The 12,984-nt window shown below is 43.0% G+C and overlaps 1 protein-coding gene across 4 annotated transcripts in view; it reads left to right on the top strand.

Moving 5' to 3' along the window:
• epha4l (eph receptor A4, like) overlaps positions 1-12,984 on the top strand; it is a 54,343-nt gene that overhangs the window by 18,727 nt on the left and 22,632 nt on the right. For all 4 annotated transcript variants that reach the window (XM_032504770.1, XM_032504788.1, XM_032504760.1 and 1 more), the window contains exons 4-5: positions 4,204-4,359; positions 10,588-10,923. In XM_032504770.1, the coding sequence (XP_032360661.1) occupies positions 4,204-4,359; positions 10,588-10,923 (492 nt within the window). The remainder of the gene's footprint in view (positions 1-4,203; positions 4,360-10,587; positions 10,924-12,984) is intronic.

A 12,984-nucleotide genomic window follows, 5' to 3' on the forward strand; every position in this document is an offset into this window, starting at 1 on the left:
TCACCCAAAGAAGATAAAGCACAGGCTTAAAAGGAGGGAAAATTAGGTAGTTTGAACTTAATTCTTTTTTTTCATTATAAGAGAGGCAATTGTTCCGCCTGGGCAAGCCTTGTTATTGTGTGCCGTGTGCTGGGTGTTATATTTCTGGGGTTTTTTGGATGGCTATTGTAGCACAAGTTTGCTCTCATGCATTCAATCCCCGATGTATTGGATACTTTGTTGTGTAGGCTGCAGAATAGCTTGCCTATCAGGCTTTGCATGCGGGTCACTTAAGGTGGGCTACTGCGGGTGGGTGTGTGGGTAGATGTGGTTTTATTTGGCAGCAGTGTAGGGAGCATCCACGGCTGTTTAAAGGCTTGTGTGTAGGTTGTTGCCACTCAGTGGAAAACTTAGTTGGGCTTTAGTTAGCTCGCGTGTGGGTAGCTATCATTGTATCATTAGCTTTTGTGCACTGCCATTTTTTGCAGATGGCTGCGTCGACGATTTTGTCTTGAACAGAAGTTCCAGTTTTCCTTTCCCCTCATGCGGTGCATCCAATTTAACCAGCAGAATCCCCACCACACGGACAAAACTACTCATTAACTCCCACAACCCTCTCCCTCCACCCTTGTTACCCCCTTTCCTCCAAACGTGCTTTAGCTTAGAGACAACAGGGATGAGGAAGGGGCGGGGGAAAGACTGACAAAGGGGGAAAAAAGACTAAAGCCAGAGAGCAGGATTGAATGAGTGAAAGAGCTGCTGGGGGAGAAAAGGCGGAAGAATGCGATGTCCCAGTCTATAAGGGATTCCATTTTTTGCCATTCCAGAATAGAACAGTAAGTCACCAGTCTCTTTGTCTGTCTTTGATCTCTCAGCTCAGGGATTTGGCACCTGACAAACCCCTCTCTGTCTGAAAGGAGGCCTGCCGAGAGAAAGCCTAGGAGAGTGGGAGAGAGAGCTAGAGGGTGAATGAGAGCGAGAAAAAAAATAATGCAGGAGAGTTAGAGAGCGAGGGGGCAAAAAAGGAGACAGCATAAAAAAGATGGGGCAGAAAAATTGGGTTTGAGAGCTATATGAGAGGATATGATGAGGGCTTCTCAGCTCACATCCCATAAAAACTAAATACATATGTGTTCATGTGAGTCTGTTTTTGCGTCTGTGTGTGGGTTTGCCAGGGCTGGCCCGGACAGTGATAAATCCAGCAAGTCTTAAGGGAGATTCCTCTCTGAAGCCACGGTCCCTCAGACCACCCACTACTGCGGTCTCTTCCCTCACACACACACTTACACTGCTAATATGAAGCAAATTCTCCAGCTTTACTTGGATATTAACCTCTCTTTTCCCTTGACTGCTACTTTCTGCAGGGCAGTCCCTGCTATAAACAAGCCTTATGCATTGACATCACATTTTCAAACTCAATTTCTAAAATGCTGAGATTTAAACCACAGATGAAGATGCTAGAGCTTGTCTATGGCAAACAGGGATTTGGAGTTCGGGCAAAGAATTCTGGGACATCCTGTGGGGACTCTGGGGTCAGTCTGGGACAGCTTAATAATTGACGAGCGAAAAAGTCATCAACCATGCACAGTTTGAGGTAGCCTGCTCTTAGATTGTGTGACTTAAAAAGGCTCAGACCCAAAGGCTGTGAAGCATGGGACTCAATTAACTCTCCCTCCAGCTTTTAGCAAAGGGGCATCATCGCAAAACAGCTGGTTGACCCCACTTTCAACTCTGGACACTTTCCTGGTCAGTGCACATGTACAAACCCGAACAGCAACTTTGTGTTTTGTCACCTGAAGCGTTCACAACCTCTTAAACAATACCCACAAATCCCTGTGTCCTTCTGTCTCGAGTGATGAGACTGGCCGTTAAAAGAATGCTTTAAAGATAGAGAGATAACAAAAAGCACCTCCCGACTAATCCCTCCTTTTTATTTTTTTGCAACCGTGAAGAAAAGAAATTGAGGCTTCACGCACCCCTGCAGGCTACAATCAAAGAGACCCTTAGCTTAGCGTCGGCGAGTGAAGCGGCAGGGATTTAGCCCTGATTGACTGAGTGTGAACGGGCAAAGAATGGCTCCACAGGTAGCAGCTAGCCCAGTTAAAGCCGCGCTACCCTGATCCAAGTGCTGGAGAAGAGCGGCTGCGGGGCAAGGAGCCTGACTTTATTACACCTCCAAGAGAGGGCTTTCACGATATTTTAGGGGGTTTGTGGATTTCATTTTCTTGTTTGTACTTGCAAGCAAGTGGTTGGTAGAATTTGTGTTTTTGTTGGAGGATGGACTTCCTCCTCACTGCGGTGTGTGTGGATAGGTATTGATTTGATTTTTAGCGTGGTGAACAAGAGGGAGTTTGTTTGTGTGACTGTTCTTTTGTATGTAGGGTCCCCTGATGTACTTATGGCTGTGGCATTGGAATCCATGCCTTTCAAATGCACTTTTAGATCTGGGTTTTGTATGTGCTTGTTAAGACAGCAAGACTTCGGGGGTATGTGTGCAGGGGTGGGGGTCACTTTACCCCTGTAGACTATATCTTATTTATATTGGCAATGAATATAACCATCTGTCTCAAATGGGTCTTTACATTCGAACACTCTCCTAAAACACAAACCACAGACCCTCCGGCTCCAATACCATTCGCCGTCCACTGCCGAGCACATGGCTGCCTCATTGACTGACAGGTTATTTGGTCCAATCGGTGTTGTGACTGTGTGAGCCGCACCTCTTAGAGAATTGTTCTTTTGTCCTCTTCTGGTTCAATGCTCAGAGGGTGAAACACAACCCCGCTATGCTTCCCTGGCCATTATAGAAACCGATAGACGAGGGAGAAACTCCTTGAAACACGAGCCCTCCAATCAAACTGTCACTTAAAAGAAAGGTGAGCACTGTCGCCAAAAGTAGGAAAAGTGTCACTTTGGTTACCACTTCAGACTGAGGTGTGTGTAGCTGTATGTGTGTTACGCAAAACCGCCCTGTGAGAGTAACAGAGCTCCTGGTGTGCCAAGTGTGGTGGCATTCATTTCTTAAAAGGTCTGAAATGCCAATGGCTCTGCTTTCATTGTGGCTCAGAATCTTGCCAATAGAGCATAGCTTAAATTTGTGAAAAACACTAGAGGTAGTTATTTGATCTTCTGTTTTTGTCAGAGGAAATAGCACCCTTTACTCCTGTTCTGATGCTTTTGATAATAGATCTGTAGGTTCGTGAGAAAGAAGAAAGGGGAAAAAAGATGTAAAATGAAGACAAAGGGATGGAAGATAGAAGCCTCTGGGCAACACATTGTTTTCTTGTTGCTAATTGGGTGAAAATGGGTCTTTCATTGTCTTTCTTTGGAAAATATCACTTTATTACCAAAACCTCAGACAGCCACTTACTGTAAGTTAACTTTGTGTGTGATCCTGGATGTACAGTAGCTTCCAAATGCAGTTTTGGTGATTTTTATTAGAGATGGCAATGTCAGTCAGTCAATCTTTTGACTAAAATAATCACACATAAACACCTTGCAATGCAATTTTGTTCAGACATTCATAGTTCCTAGAAGATGTCCCCTAATAGATTTGGTGACCATTGCCTTAGCATGTTAGTAGTCTCTAGAACCTTCCTCACTAGTATAAAAGAGCTGTAGGCTACATCAGGTCCCATTGGGGCGGGCTGGGATTTCTCAAAATTTCCCTGGGCTTGAATTGGGTCAGGTTCACACATTTCCAGGTGTTTGAAAAAATGTATTTTATTTTATTTTTAGTTGAGAGGGAATGCTTTGTGCTACAATCAATAACCTACAGTTATGTGTAATTTAAATATCAACATTTGACCGTCATAGTCTTATTGATTTTTTGCTGCTGTTCCAAAATCATGTCACTGACAGCAATTGCAGAATTGTCCCTGTTATCCAATTACTATTTTATATGCCGTGTTTGGGCTGTGCTCAACATTCGACAAGAGTCATGTAGGAGATTGTGTAACAAATCTCTATTGCCACACTGAAAAGACTGTGGTTGACATTAACTTATAATGCATTTGCTTATATGCCTATATTAGTTTTTTTACAGTGGAAATTCAGGTGTTTAATCAGGGTTGAGCTGAAAACTGCTGCTCTGGTTTGGGCTTGGGTCGGGCTTGGACGGTAACTATGGGGGTCGGGCATGAAGATAGCTCTACTGTATATGCTATACTTGTATTTCAATCTGACGTCACATCTAAAAGCTTCTTTTGCGTCCTTGTCTTTCAGCCTGTAAGATTGGTTACTACCGTGCTCTGGCCACTGATGGCTCCTGTGCCAAGTGTCCACTCCACAGCTACTCCGTCAGGGAGGGATCCACCTCCTGTGTCTGCGATAAGGGATACTTCCGCTCTGAAACGGACCCGGCGTCCATGCCCTGCACCCGTAAGTACACCCACATGTAATGTGTACATTGTTATAATGGATAGCTAGAATACAGTTAATATTTGATTGGTAAGCCATGACGAGCTGTGATTTTTGTGAACAGTTTCAGAAACTTGTTTGTGCTTGCTGCTGTGTACTGTATTACTAACAAAATACTGTTATGGAAAAAACGCCTAACACAAATACACATATACACACACAAACACACTCACACACACAGAGTGATTGCTTTTGCCTAAACATCGCCATGAATTCTCTCTCTCTTGCTCTCTCTTGCAATGCCAACCTGAACTACCCCCTCACACACACAGAGACAGCCTTTCAGCAAACACATAAAGTAGGCGGCTGCTGGTTTAATTTGTGTCTTTTGATTCCAGGTGGTGCTCAGTAATCAGTCACGGTGACAGAGAACTAATGAGGGTATAAACCGCTGCATCCCAGATTTGGTCTTTCACAGAGAGGCAAAAAACAACAGAGGAGGGCGAGAACAATAGAGAAAGACAAATGGGGATAATACGTTAGCGGAGAATGTTGGAAAAAAACAAAGGGCAGACGGAAAGCTGGACATGTATGCCAAGAGAATTAGTAAGATGTGAAAGAAAAAAAGAGTGATGTGCCAAGGAGAAAGAAACAAGGCCTAAATACAGGAATACGTCAAGCTAAAGGAAGAGCTTTTTAATTTCTCAGTGTCTGCCCTTTGCTCCATTCAGGCTGTGTGAGTCAACCACTGGTGAATTATCCCAGACTCTCCATGCCTGTGATAACAAATATTGTTCTGCTGCCTAATGATACCTCTTCCTTTTTTAGACCTCATTCGCACTCTGAGTCACAGAGTTCATACTGGTAGAAATATTCACAGAAATATTCACAGAGAACAAAACCCACATAACACACAAAGCCATGCACTCTCATTTCCCAGGACAATAAAAGCGTTCATTCTTATGACAGACGTTTGTGTTTGAGAGTGTATGTGTCATAAAAACAATTTTAACAACCAAAACATCTGTTTAGTTGCTTAGCTCATAGTTGGCTTGCGTTTTGGCCCGAATGATCTGTCAAGTTCCTGTGGATTCATCACTCAGCGAAACAGTTTATGGAATCAGACGAGCAGGCAAACTCCTCCTGCACAACACTTTGCTGTCTAACTGAGCAGCCTCTAATTATTCCCCTTCTGCACTGCATCTATGCAACATCATGAACATTTCCTTGTTAAACATTTTCATGATTAAGGATATAAGTTATACTCATAACAAGATGGTAATCTGCAACATCCTTGATTGTTACATTTTGGCTACATCTTTGGTGCTGATTGCGGAGCTATTTTTGCACTGGTTTTCCATACGTCACTATACACTAAAAGCGTTTACTTAGACCAGCAAGTAGAAAAGCTTTGAGGAATCTGTTGCAATTTATTGGACTTGTGTCATATAAACCGGCAATCGAAAGTAGAAAAATGTGAATTTTTTCCAGAAATCTGATGGAGCGGCAACATTGTGAATGGTGTCATTTCTCTCATTTAAACCAGGACGTTTGTAATGTTTAGTCTATTATGCCATGTTTACCTGTTGTTGATATACATGAAAACATGAAACATAGAGGTTACAAAAAAGTATCATTACAAACTTTTTTAAAGAAGCAAATTACTAATCGATATAGTTACTAACCTTCTTTTGTCTTCAAACTCGTCCCTATTGTCCTGTTAGTCAGCGTCAGCATACTATGGCTGCTGCAAGCAACAGCTGTCAAAGCTCATTACTTGGCTTTTTTTACACAACCGCACTATGCCGTCTCTACTACGTTCCCAACTCCACAAATGGAACTGAACATTAGCTGGACTCCATCACCGACCTTTGCTCCAGCCTCGTCAGCTGGTCAACATTTGATCTTTGAACTCTCACCCTGTCTGTCGTCTGCTGTTTTCCTTCCTCATGCATTTTTTTTTACTTCTCACCCACATGTTAGAGTTCTGTAATTACAGCTGTCACTCACACATCCCTCCTTATCCACATCTTGTTTTTACTCTCTTTCTTTCACTCAAAGCCCACTCAGAGTCACGAACAGAGCAGATGAAGGAAAAAAAAACTCTTAAAATAATTTCCCAGTTTGCCTTGCTGAAGGTCAGCCTGGGAAAGAGCCAGCATCTCTGGTAATTGGGTCTGTGTGTGTGTGTGTGTGTGTGTGTGTGTGTGTGTATATGAGTCTGTGGGGGGAGGGGGGTAATTGAAAACGCTTTTCCTCTCTTTTAGCTCGGAGTCTAGCGATGCAAGATGATGATTAAAACTGGATGTTGTGTGATTTCGTCATTGTATGACTGTCTGTGTGCAGGCCTGTTACTCCTGTTGCATTCCATCCTCCAGCGCCTGTCTTATATCTTTGCTCGTTTGCAACAATTGTTCATTTGATCTGCGATTATTTTGTTTGCTACATTTAATCGAAACGAGACACAATTACTTCCCACACATTGGACCAATCTGCCTGAGGACCCTGGCAAGATAAATGTGTTTTATTACTTTTTTTAAACAGATTTTTCTGTTTTGACCTCTTTTTTGTGGGTTTCTTGTCTTGCGATTGTGTGTGCTGGCTTGTGTCCATTGCTTTTGCTATCAATTTTATCTTACGTTTGTTGTTGGTGCCTTGCACTTCTTTGTAGATCACCTTTGCATGCTGTGACAAATACAGAAAAAAGATATTTAAACGTTTTGTCTGGAATGTTACGAAGGCCATGAGATCCAAAGGAAACTGTACTAAATACGTTTAGCATATAGTCTGCATTGATTCTAAATATATTTCTAGAACATACATCCCCTAAAGCATTTTACCGCTCAATCAGTTCATAAGACTACAGTTAAGTATACAATATCAAAAATGTTCAGGGCAAAAAGGCAATGCACATGAATAAACGTGGGTGAGTATAAATGCATACACCTAAGGGCAGTAATGAGGACCAGGGATAGACACCCGTGGGAGCTGGCTGCTCCACTGCGTTCAGGCTGTAAGGAGGGGGTGTTCTCCATTTTGGGGTTTCTGTTGGCCCTTGATGTGTTTCTCAGATTTAGCCAAGTTTTCTTAGCGGTGGTTTGGTAGAGGAAGAGGGAGGGATAGATTCAGGAATGAAGGCAGGTCAGCGAGGACTCGAGGGGGGCATTGAATGAATCCCAGCCGGATGGTAATAGCAGGGTCGATGTTCTGGCCAATTTAGCCTGCTCTCTACCTCGGCCCTGCACAACACTTTGCTAACAATTACTGATAGAAAGAAACAGAAGAAAAAAGGGATGAAATAAGAGAGGAGCGGATGAGGGTAGAAGCATGCAGAGAGTCAACATGGAGTATGGGAGTGGAGTAAAAACTAAAAAAAAATTGCAAGTCCACAAAAAGAGATTAGGAAAAACAAAATCACCAACTTTCTTCAAGAGAAACTTCTAAGTCTCCCTCTGGAATGTGTGTGGATTTTAAAGCTATGTTGAGCTAATGTTGTACAAAGGTTGAATAAGCGTTTTGCTCCCATCTCCCCCCGCCGTTCCCTCTCCCAGGATTAATTACCGGGTGTCAGTCACAGCTGACGGCTCTCCCACGCTTCCTTGCTCCCACCGGTGCATTCTGGGGGAGCGACAGGTATAGCCAAAGGTACTTTGTGTGTGTGTGTGTGTGTGTGTGTGTGTGTGTGTGTAATGCAGCTGGGAATACTGACACATGGTGGAATGTGTTTAATACTTTATACGGTCATGAAGTTAGATAGCGCTGTTGCAACTCTCGTCATAGTAACAATCAAACAAAATAATCTTTCTGAGGGGATTAAACACGCTTGCCGACACACATATCTTTGTACATTTTAAAGGACATTACTGTCACATGAAAGAAATACTTCCACATATTTAGAAATACGTTTATTTGCTTTCTTGTCAAGAGTTAGATGAGAAAATGAATAACACTCTCATGTCATGCTAACTATGCAGCCAGAGAAAGGTGACAATACGCTTAGCTTAGCATAAGCCTGGCTCTGTCCAAAGGAAATAAAAATCTGCCTACCAACTCCTCTAAAACTCACTTATTAACACAAAACTGTTTTTAAAGATTTACATTTGACAAAGTCACACAAAAATACACAGCAACTCCCATGTTCTTCTAGGTAAAATTATTGCTTTTTAGGAGTCTGATGGCTTTGAAGAGAGCATAGATGGATATAATAATAATAATACATCTTTATCTATATGAATATAGCGCCTTTCATGATACTCAAAGACACTTTACAGTAAAAACCAGCATTTATATCACATTTAAAACAGATAAGCAATAAAACTGACACATACAACAAGCATATTAAAAGCTTCCGGTACTCCTGCCTCCTGATCCCCAAGCTAAATTATCCCTTTAATTCCCTAAACCTCTTTTATTCATGTCTGTAAGTGAGACATAACAAATCTCTTCAATTGGGAGGACATTTTCATTTATTTATCCCTTCTCAGACAAGAACAGAAGAACAAGAGCACATGCCTTCTTAGACATTGAATGGACACATTCATATTACCTTTGTACTGCTAAGTTTATGACACCATAAGTCTAGATAACAGCCGAGTAATAGCTTTATAGTTAAACTTAGACAGCGCGTTATTGAGGGTTGAACGGGAGTAGAGGTTAGATTACCTGCACACTGACAAAGGCACTATTATAATGACGGTAGGGTGTAGGCACCTTAATTTAGAAACCCCATCTGTAACTTGTTCTCATTGTCAGAGAAGCAAACTGAGAGAATGAGGTGAAAGAGTGAGGGAGGAAAAGTGGCTGCGGAGGAGAAAATTGGGGGAAAGGCGGGGAGGAAGAGCTTTATCATCATTTTTAATGAGAATGTATTAATAGTATCGGCTGCGGTTGGTAAGGAGAAGTTAAGCGATGCTAATATTAACACAGTGTACTCTTCATCCTCTCTGCTTTGTGTTGTTAGTGACCCTTAAGGTCATTTTCAGTTAAACAGACACGCCTCCACACCCACCACCATCCTCCCTCCATCGTTCTAGACCCTGCTCCTTCCATACTAATCAGTGGCTTTCTGCTTCCTGGATGAACAGACGGTGTTTGTCTTCTCCTTCTGTCCTTCTCCATCTCCTTTCACAGCCTTAGCTTCCCCTCCACATTAACCACTATCTGCCAGACTAATGCTGGCATACAGTCCACACACATACAGCATGAGTGTTTTGTGCATCACAGGTAAAATTGTACTTAATGTCTCCAATAATGTGGCAACAAAGCACACTTATTCCTCCTTGGGGTGATGGTGTGCACACACACCACACACGGTCCCCTCCGCTGCTCTCGGTGTCTCTGTGAAATCACTCATTGCCACTCGGCTCCGCCAAAAATAACACTGATAATTAATTTCCGTTGTGAAATGATTCGTCTGTGGGCTGACTAGCTTTCATATTTCACCCTGCATCGATCCCCCCCAGCCCGCTCGCGTGCGCTTCATTAGTCAGAGAGAGAGCGGACGAGACAGGAAAAACAGAGACAGAGACAGAGAGAGAGAGAGAGAGAGAGAGAGAGAGAGAGAAAAAAGGGGAGAGTTAAGTCAATTACCACCGCTTATGTTTGAAAGCAATGCAGAAAAACACATTAATTACAATAGTACTGACATGTTAATTGAAACTGATGAGCAGGGGAGTTTGTGTCACATATCTGTGGAGCTGCTCCCCATATAAAACAGAGGATCTCACAGCGGTACATCGAAAAAGGAACTTAATGACAGGGTCCAAAGCAAACTTTGTCGAAAGTTATTGAGTGGGTGCCATGAAGCCCCACTGTTAGCAGCAGGCTCAGGCGCTCTGGCACCTCCAGCTGATTCGACATATGAATGGGAAAGAAAGCTGGCGGCCTATTGGATTTCAGTTAACATGCTGAATTAACTGAGGTGAAATTGGATCCTCCCTTGCTGGAATGGACTGGACATTAAAAGGGAATTCAAGAAGCCTCAGCTCTCAATAAAGTCAACTCACCCAGTCAATTATACATGTAAATCCTTGTTATGTACTGCATGTAGGGATAGAATCAGTTTATTGGTAAAAATACTATCACCTGTTCTATCTATCTATACTATCACCTCATTTTTTTCTTTGTACTGTTTCATGTGATCCCAGAACTAATGTCTCTCTTTCTACTACCATGATAAATATTAGTGTAACTCTGGACCTGCTTTGGCCTCTCGCCACCACTGGTAATAACATCAACTCTCTTCCATAGGCCCTCCGTCGGCACCCGCCCACCTCATCTCCAATGTGAACGAAACCTCTGTAAACCTGGAGTGGAGCCCACCCCTCAGCTCAGGAGGACGCCAGGACTTGACATACAATGTGGTGTGTAAGCGCTGCGGGCCCGACGGCCGGCGCTGTCAGCCCTGCGGCAACGGCATTCACTTCAGCCCCCAGCAGCTGAGCCTGAAGGGAACTAGGGTGTCCATCAACGAGCTGCAGGCCCACACCAACTACACCTTTGAGGTGTGGGCGGTGAACGGGGTATCGCCTCAGAGCCCTGGGCCCGAACAGGCTGTGTCCGTGACCGTCACCACCAACCAGGCTGGTAAGATAACCAATGATGGTTTGAGTGAGTGGGTCTGAAAAGACTGGTAAAAAAGGGAATTTGTGTAGCCATCAGGAACAATACTGATTTTGACAGCATTGCCCTGTGGTGTAGCTGTAGGTAGCTAATCTGAAAGCGTTGAAGGTGCCCTGCTACATGGATTTCATTACTTTGTGGTAATGTCTGAAGTTCTACCATGGACTCTGTAACATTCTTTTGTAGAAAAATGCCTTGATTACCTTGTTTCAAGCCATTCTAGTGTGGTATCGAAAGCCTACAGGAAGACTCTGATTGATTTGTGCCAGTTCTCATAATATTCACAGCGCTAAGCTGCTTGACTCTAATTGGGTAACAGCTAGCCAATGAGAGCCTGGCTATCAGCATCCTTCACCCAGCGTAAATGGACAAGCTCATGAATAGTAATGAGCTCAGGCAACATAACTGACCAGCTTTTGTAATTGGCCTGATTTCTCTGCTTATTTCTTTTCAGTGGCTAAAGCTGACAGAGGAGGTAGCAGTTCATTTTCACATTCACCACATAACACAAACACATGTGGACCAGACATATTTCAAAAAATACAATTAAAAACGGTTTTGTGTGGCAGGGCACCTTTAAAGGCTTTGCATATCTGACCAGTTAAACATTGATCAATTCAACGATAAAAAAAGTGCTATGTCAATCTGACTGAAAGTGGGCAACACTGATTGGCCCAATACATTGACATGCCACTATATATTTGTAACCATATTGAACTTATGCAAGATTTATGGACTATTTATCTTAATACCAGGCCAACATTTAGGCTACTGTACAAAGACATGTTATTGGGAAAGTTACCATAGAACAATAGTTTAGACCGGAGAAAATAGGCGTTTGAGTAGCCTGTGTCTATAAGAATTGTTTATAAGAACACATCACCATTTTTAGTCAACAGTTCTACATTAGTCCACACAATGTCTTTAACACTATATGTACCCATGGTAACTATGGTTACCTGTTGCTAATGAGACAAGTCAACAAAGTCATGTTTATTAAAGCTGTTAATAATTTGGGTTATGGCCAGATGATTGCCGAGGAGGAAGATGGATTCTCTGCAGTGTTAAATGATATTCTGCAATATTTCACTTGAGTTTTGCATAATTAGGCATGAGAAGCCTAAGCTGAAGATAGGGGCAATGGGTTATTTTTAGCTCTCAAGCTAATGAATTAGATAGGATATATTGATCTAAGGAGGCTTCATTGCAAATGTTGTTGGAGTGTGTGTGTGTGTGTGTGTGTGCGTGTGTGTGTGTGTGTAAATGTTCAAGTACTACACACCCATGAATACAGCCTCTCCTTCAGAGCTAGAGGAGCCGTCTAGCCTGGGGGTGCGTTCAAAGCCTCCCGTTGTTTTGCCATTTAGACGTTTTGTAACTGGTTGTTGTGCAAATGATTTTTACGACCCTGGGCCTTTCTCTTCATCCCTCCCTGCTCTCCTCCACTTATAGCCGATCATTACCTTGGTCTACTTTACTGCTCTGCTCTTGGGTGGCAAGCTAAGTGCCTTTTTGTGTATTTTTTTTATCACTAATTTCCATTCCTGGGAAAAGTGAATATCTTGAATAGGGCTCTGACTGGCTATCTAAGGACACAGTGGCTTGATTTATCAGCTGGGGTCAGGAAGATAGAGATGAATGGATGTGCTGCCTGTGGGAGAGTTGCGAGTCCTGCCAGACAGGCATGTGTGGGAGCTGTAATGGAGCACGCCCTGGAGTCCAGGCTGAGGGCTCGTGATAGCATGTCAGTATGGTCATGCTGGAGCAGAGTTGCGCTAAAACTCCAAAGTGCATACTCTTACACATGGATTTAAACAAAGACATAGTAACACACACAGTGATGTGCCCCTGAGATTGCTCCAGGGTAATCTGCTGACTTCAAGTTGTAAGATATAGATGATGTTGCCTTTGGCTCATCACCGGTGCATGTTTCACAACTGTTACCCAGGATTAGTTATATGAAGCCTGCAGCTGGAAGCTCTATTATGGTGTGTGTGTGTGTGTGTTTGTGTGTGTGTGTGTGTG

Source organism: Etheostoma spectabile, chromosome 3 (assembly GCF_008692095.1).
Source record: "Etheostoma spectabile isolate EspeVRDwgs_2016 chromosome 3, UIUC_Espe_1.0, whole genome shotgun sequence".
In the NCBI taxonomy this organism is placed as follows: Eukaryota; Metazoa; Chordata; class Actinopteri; order Perciformes; family Percidae; genus Etheostoma; species Etheostoma spectabile.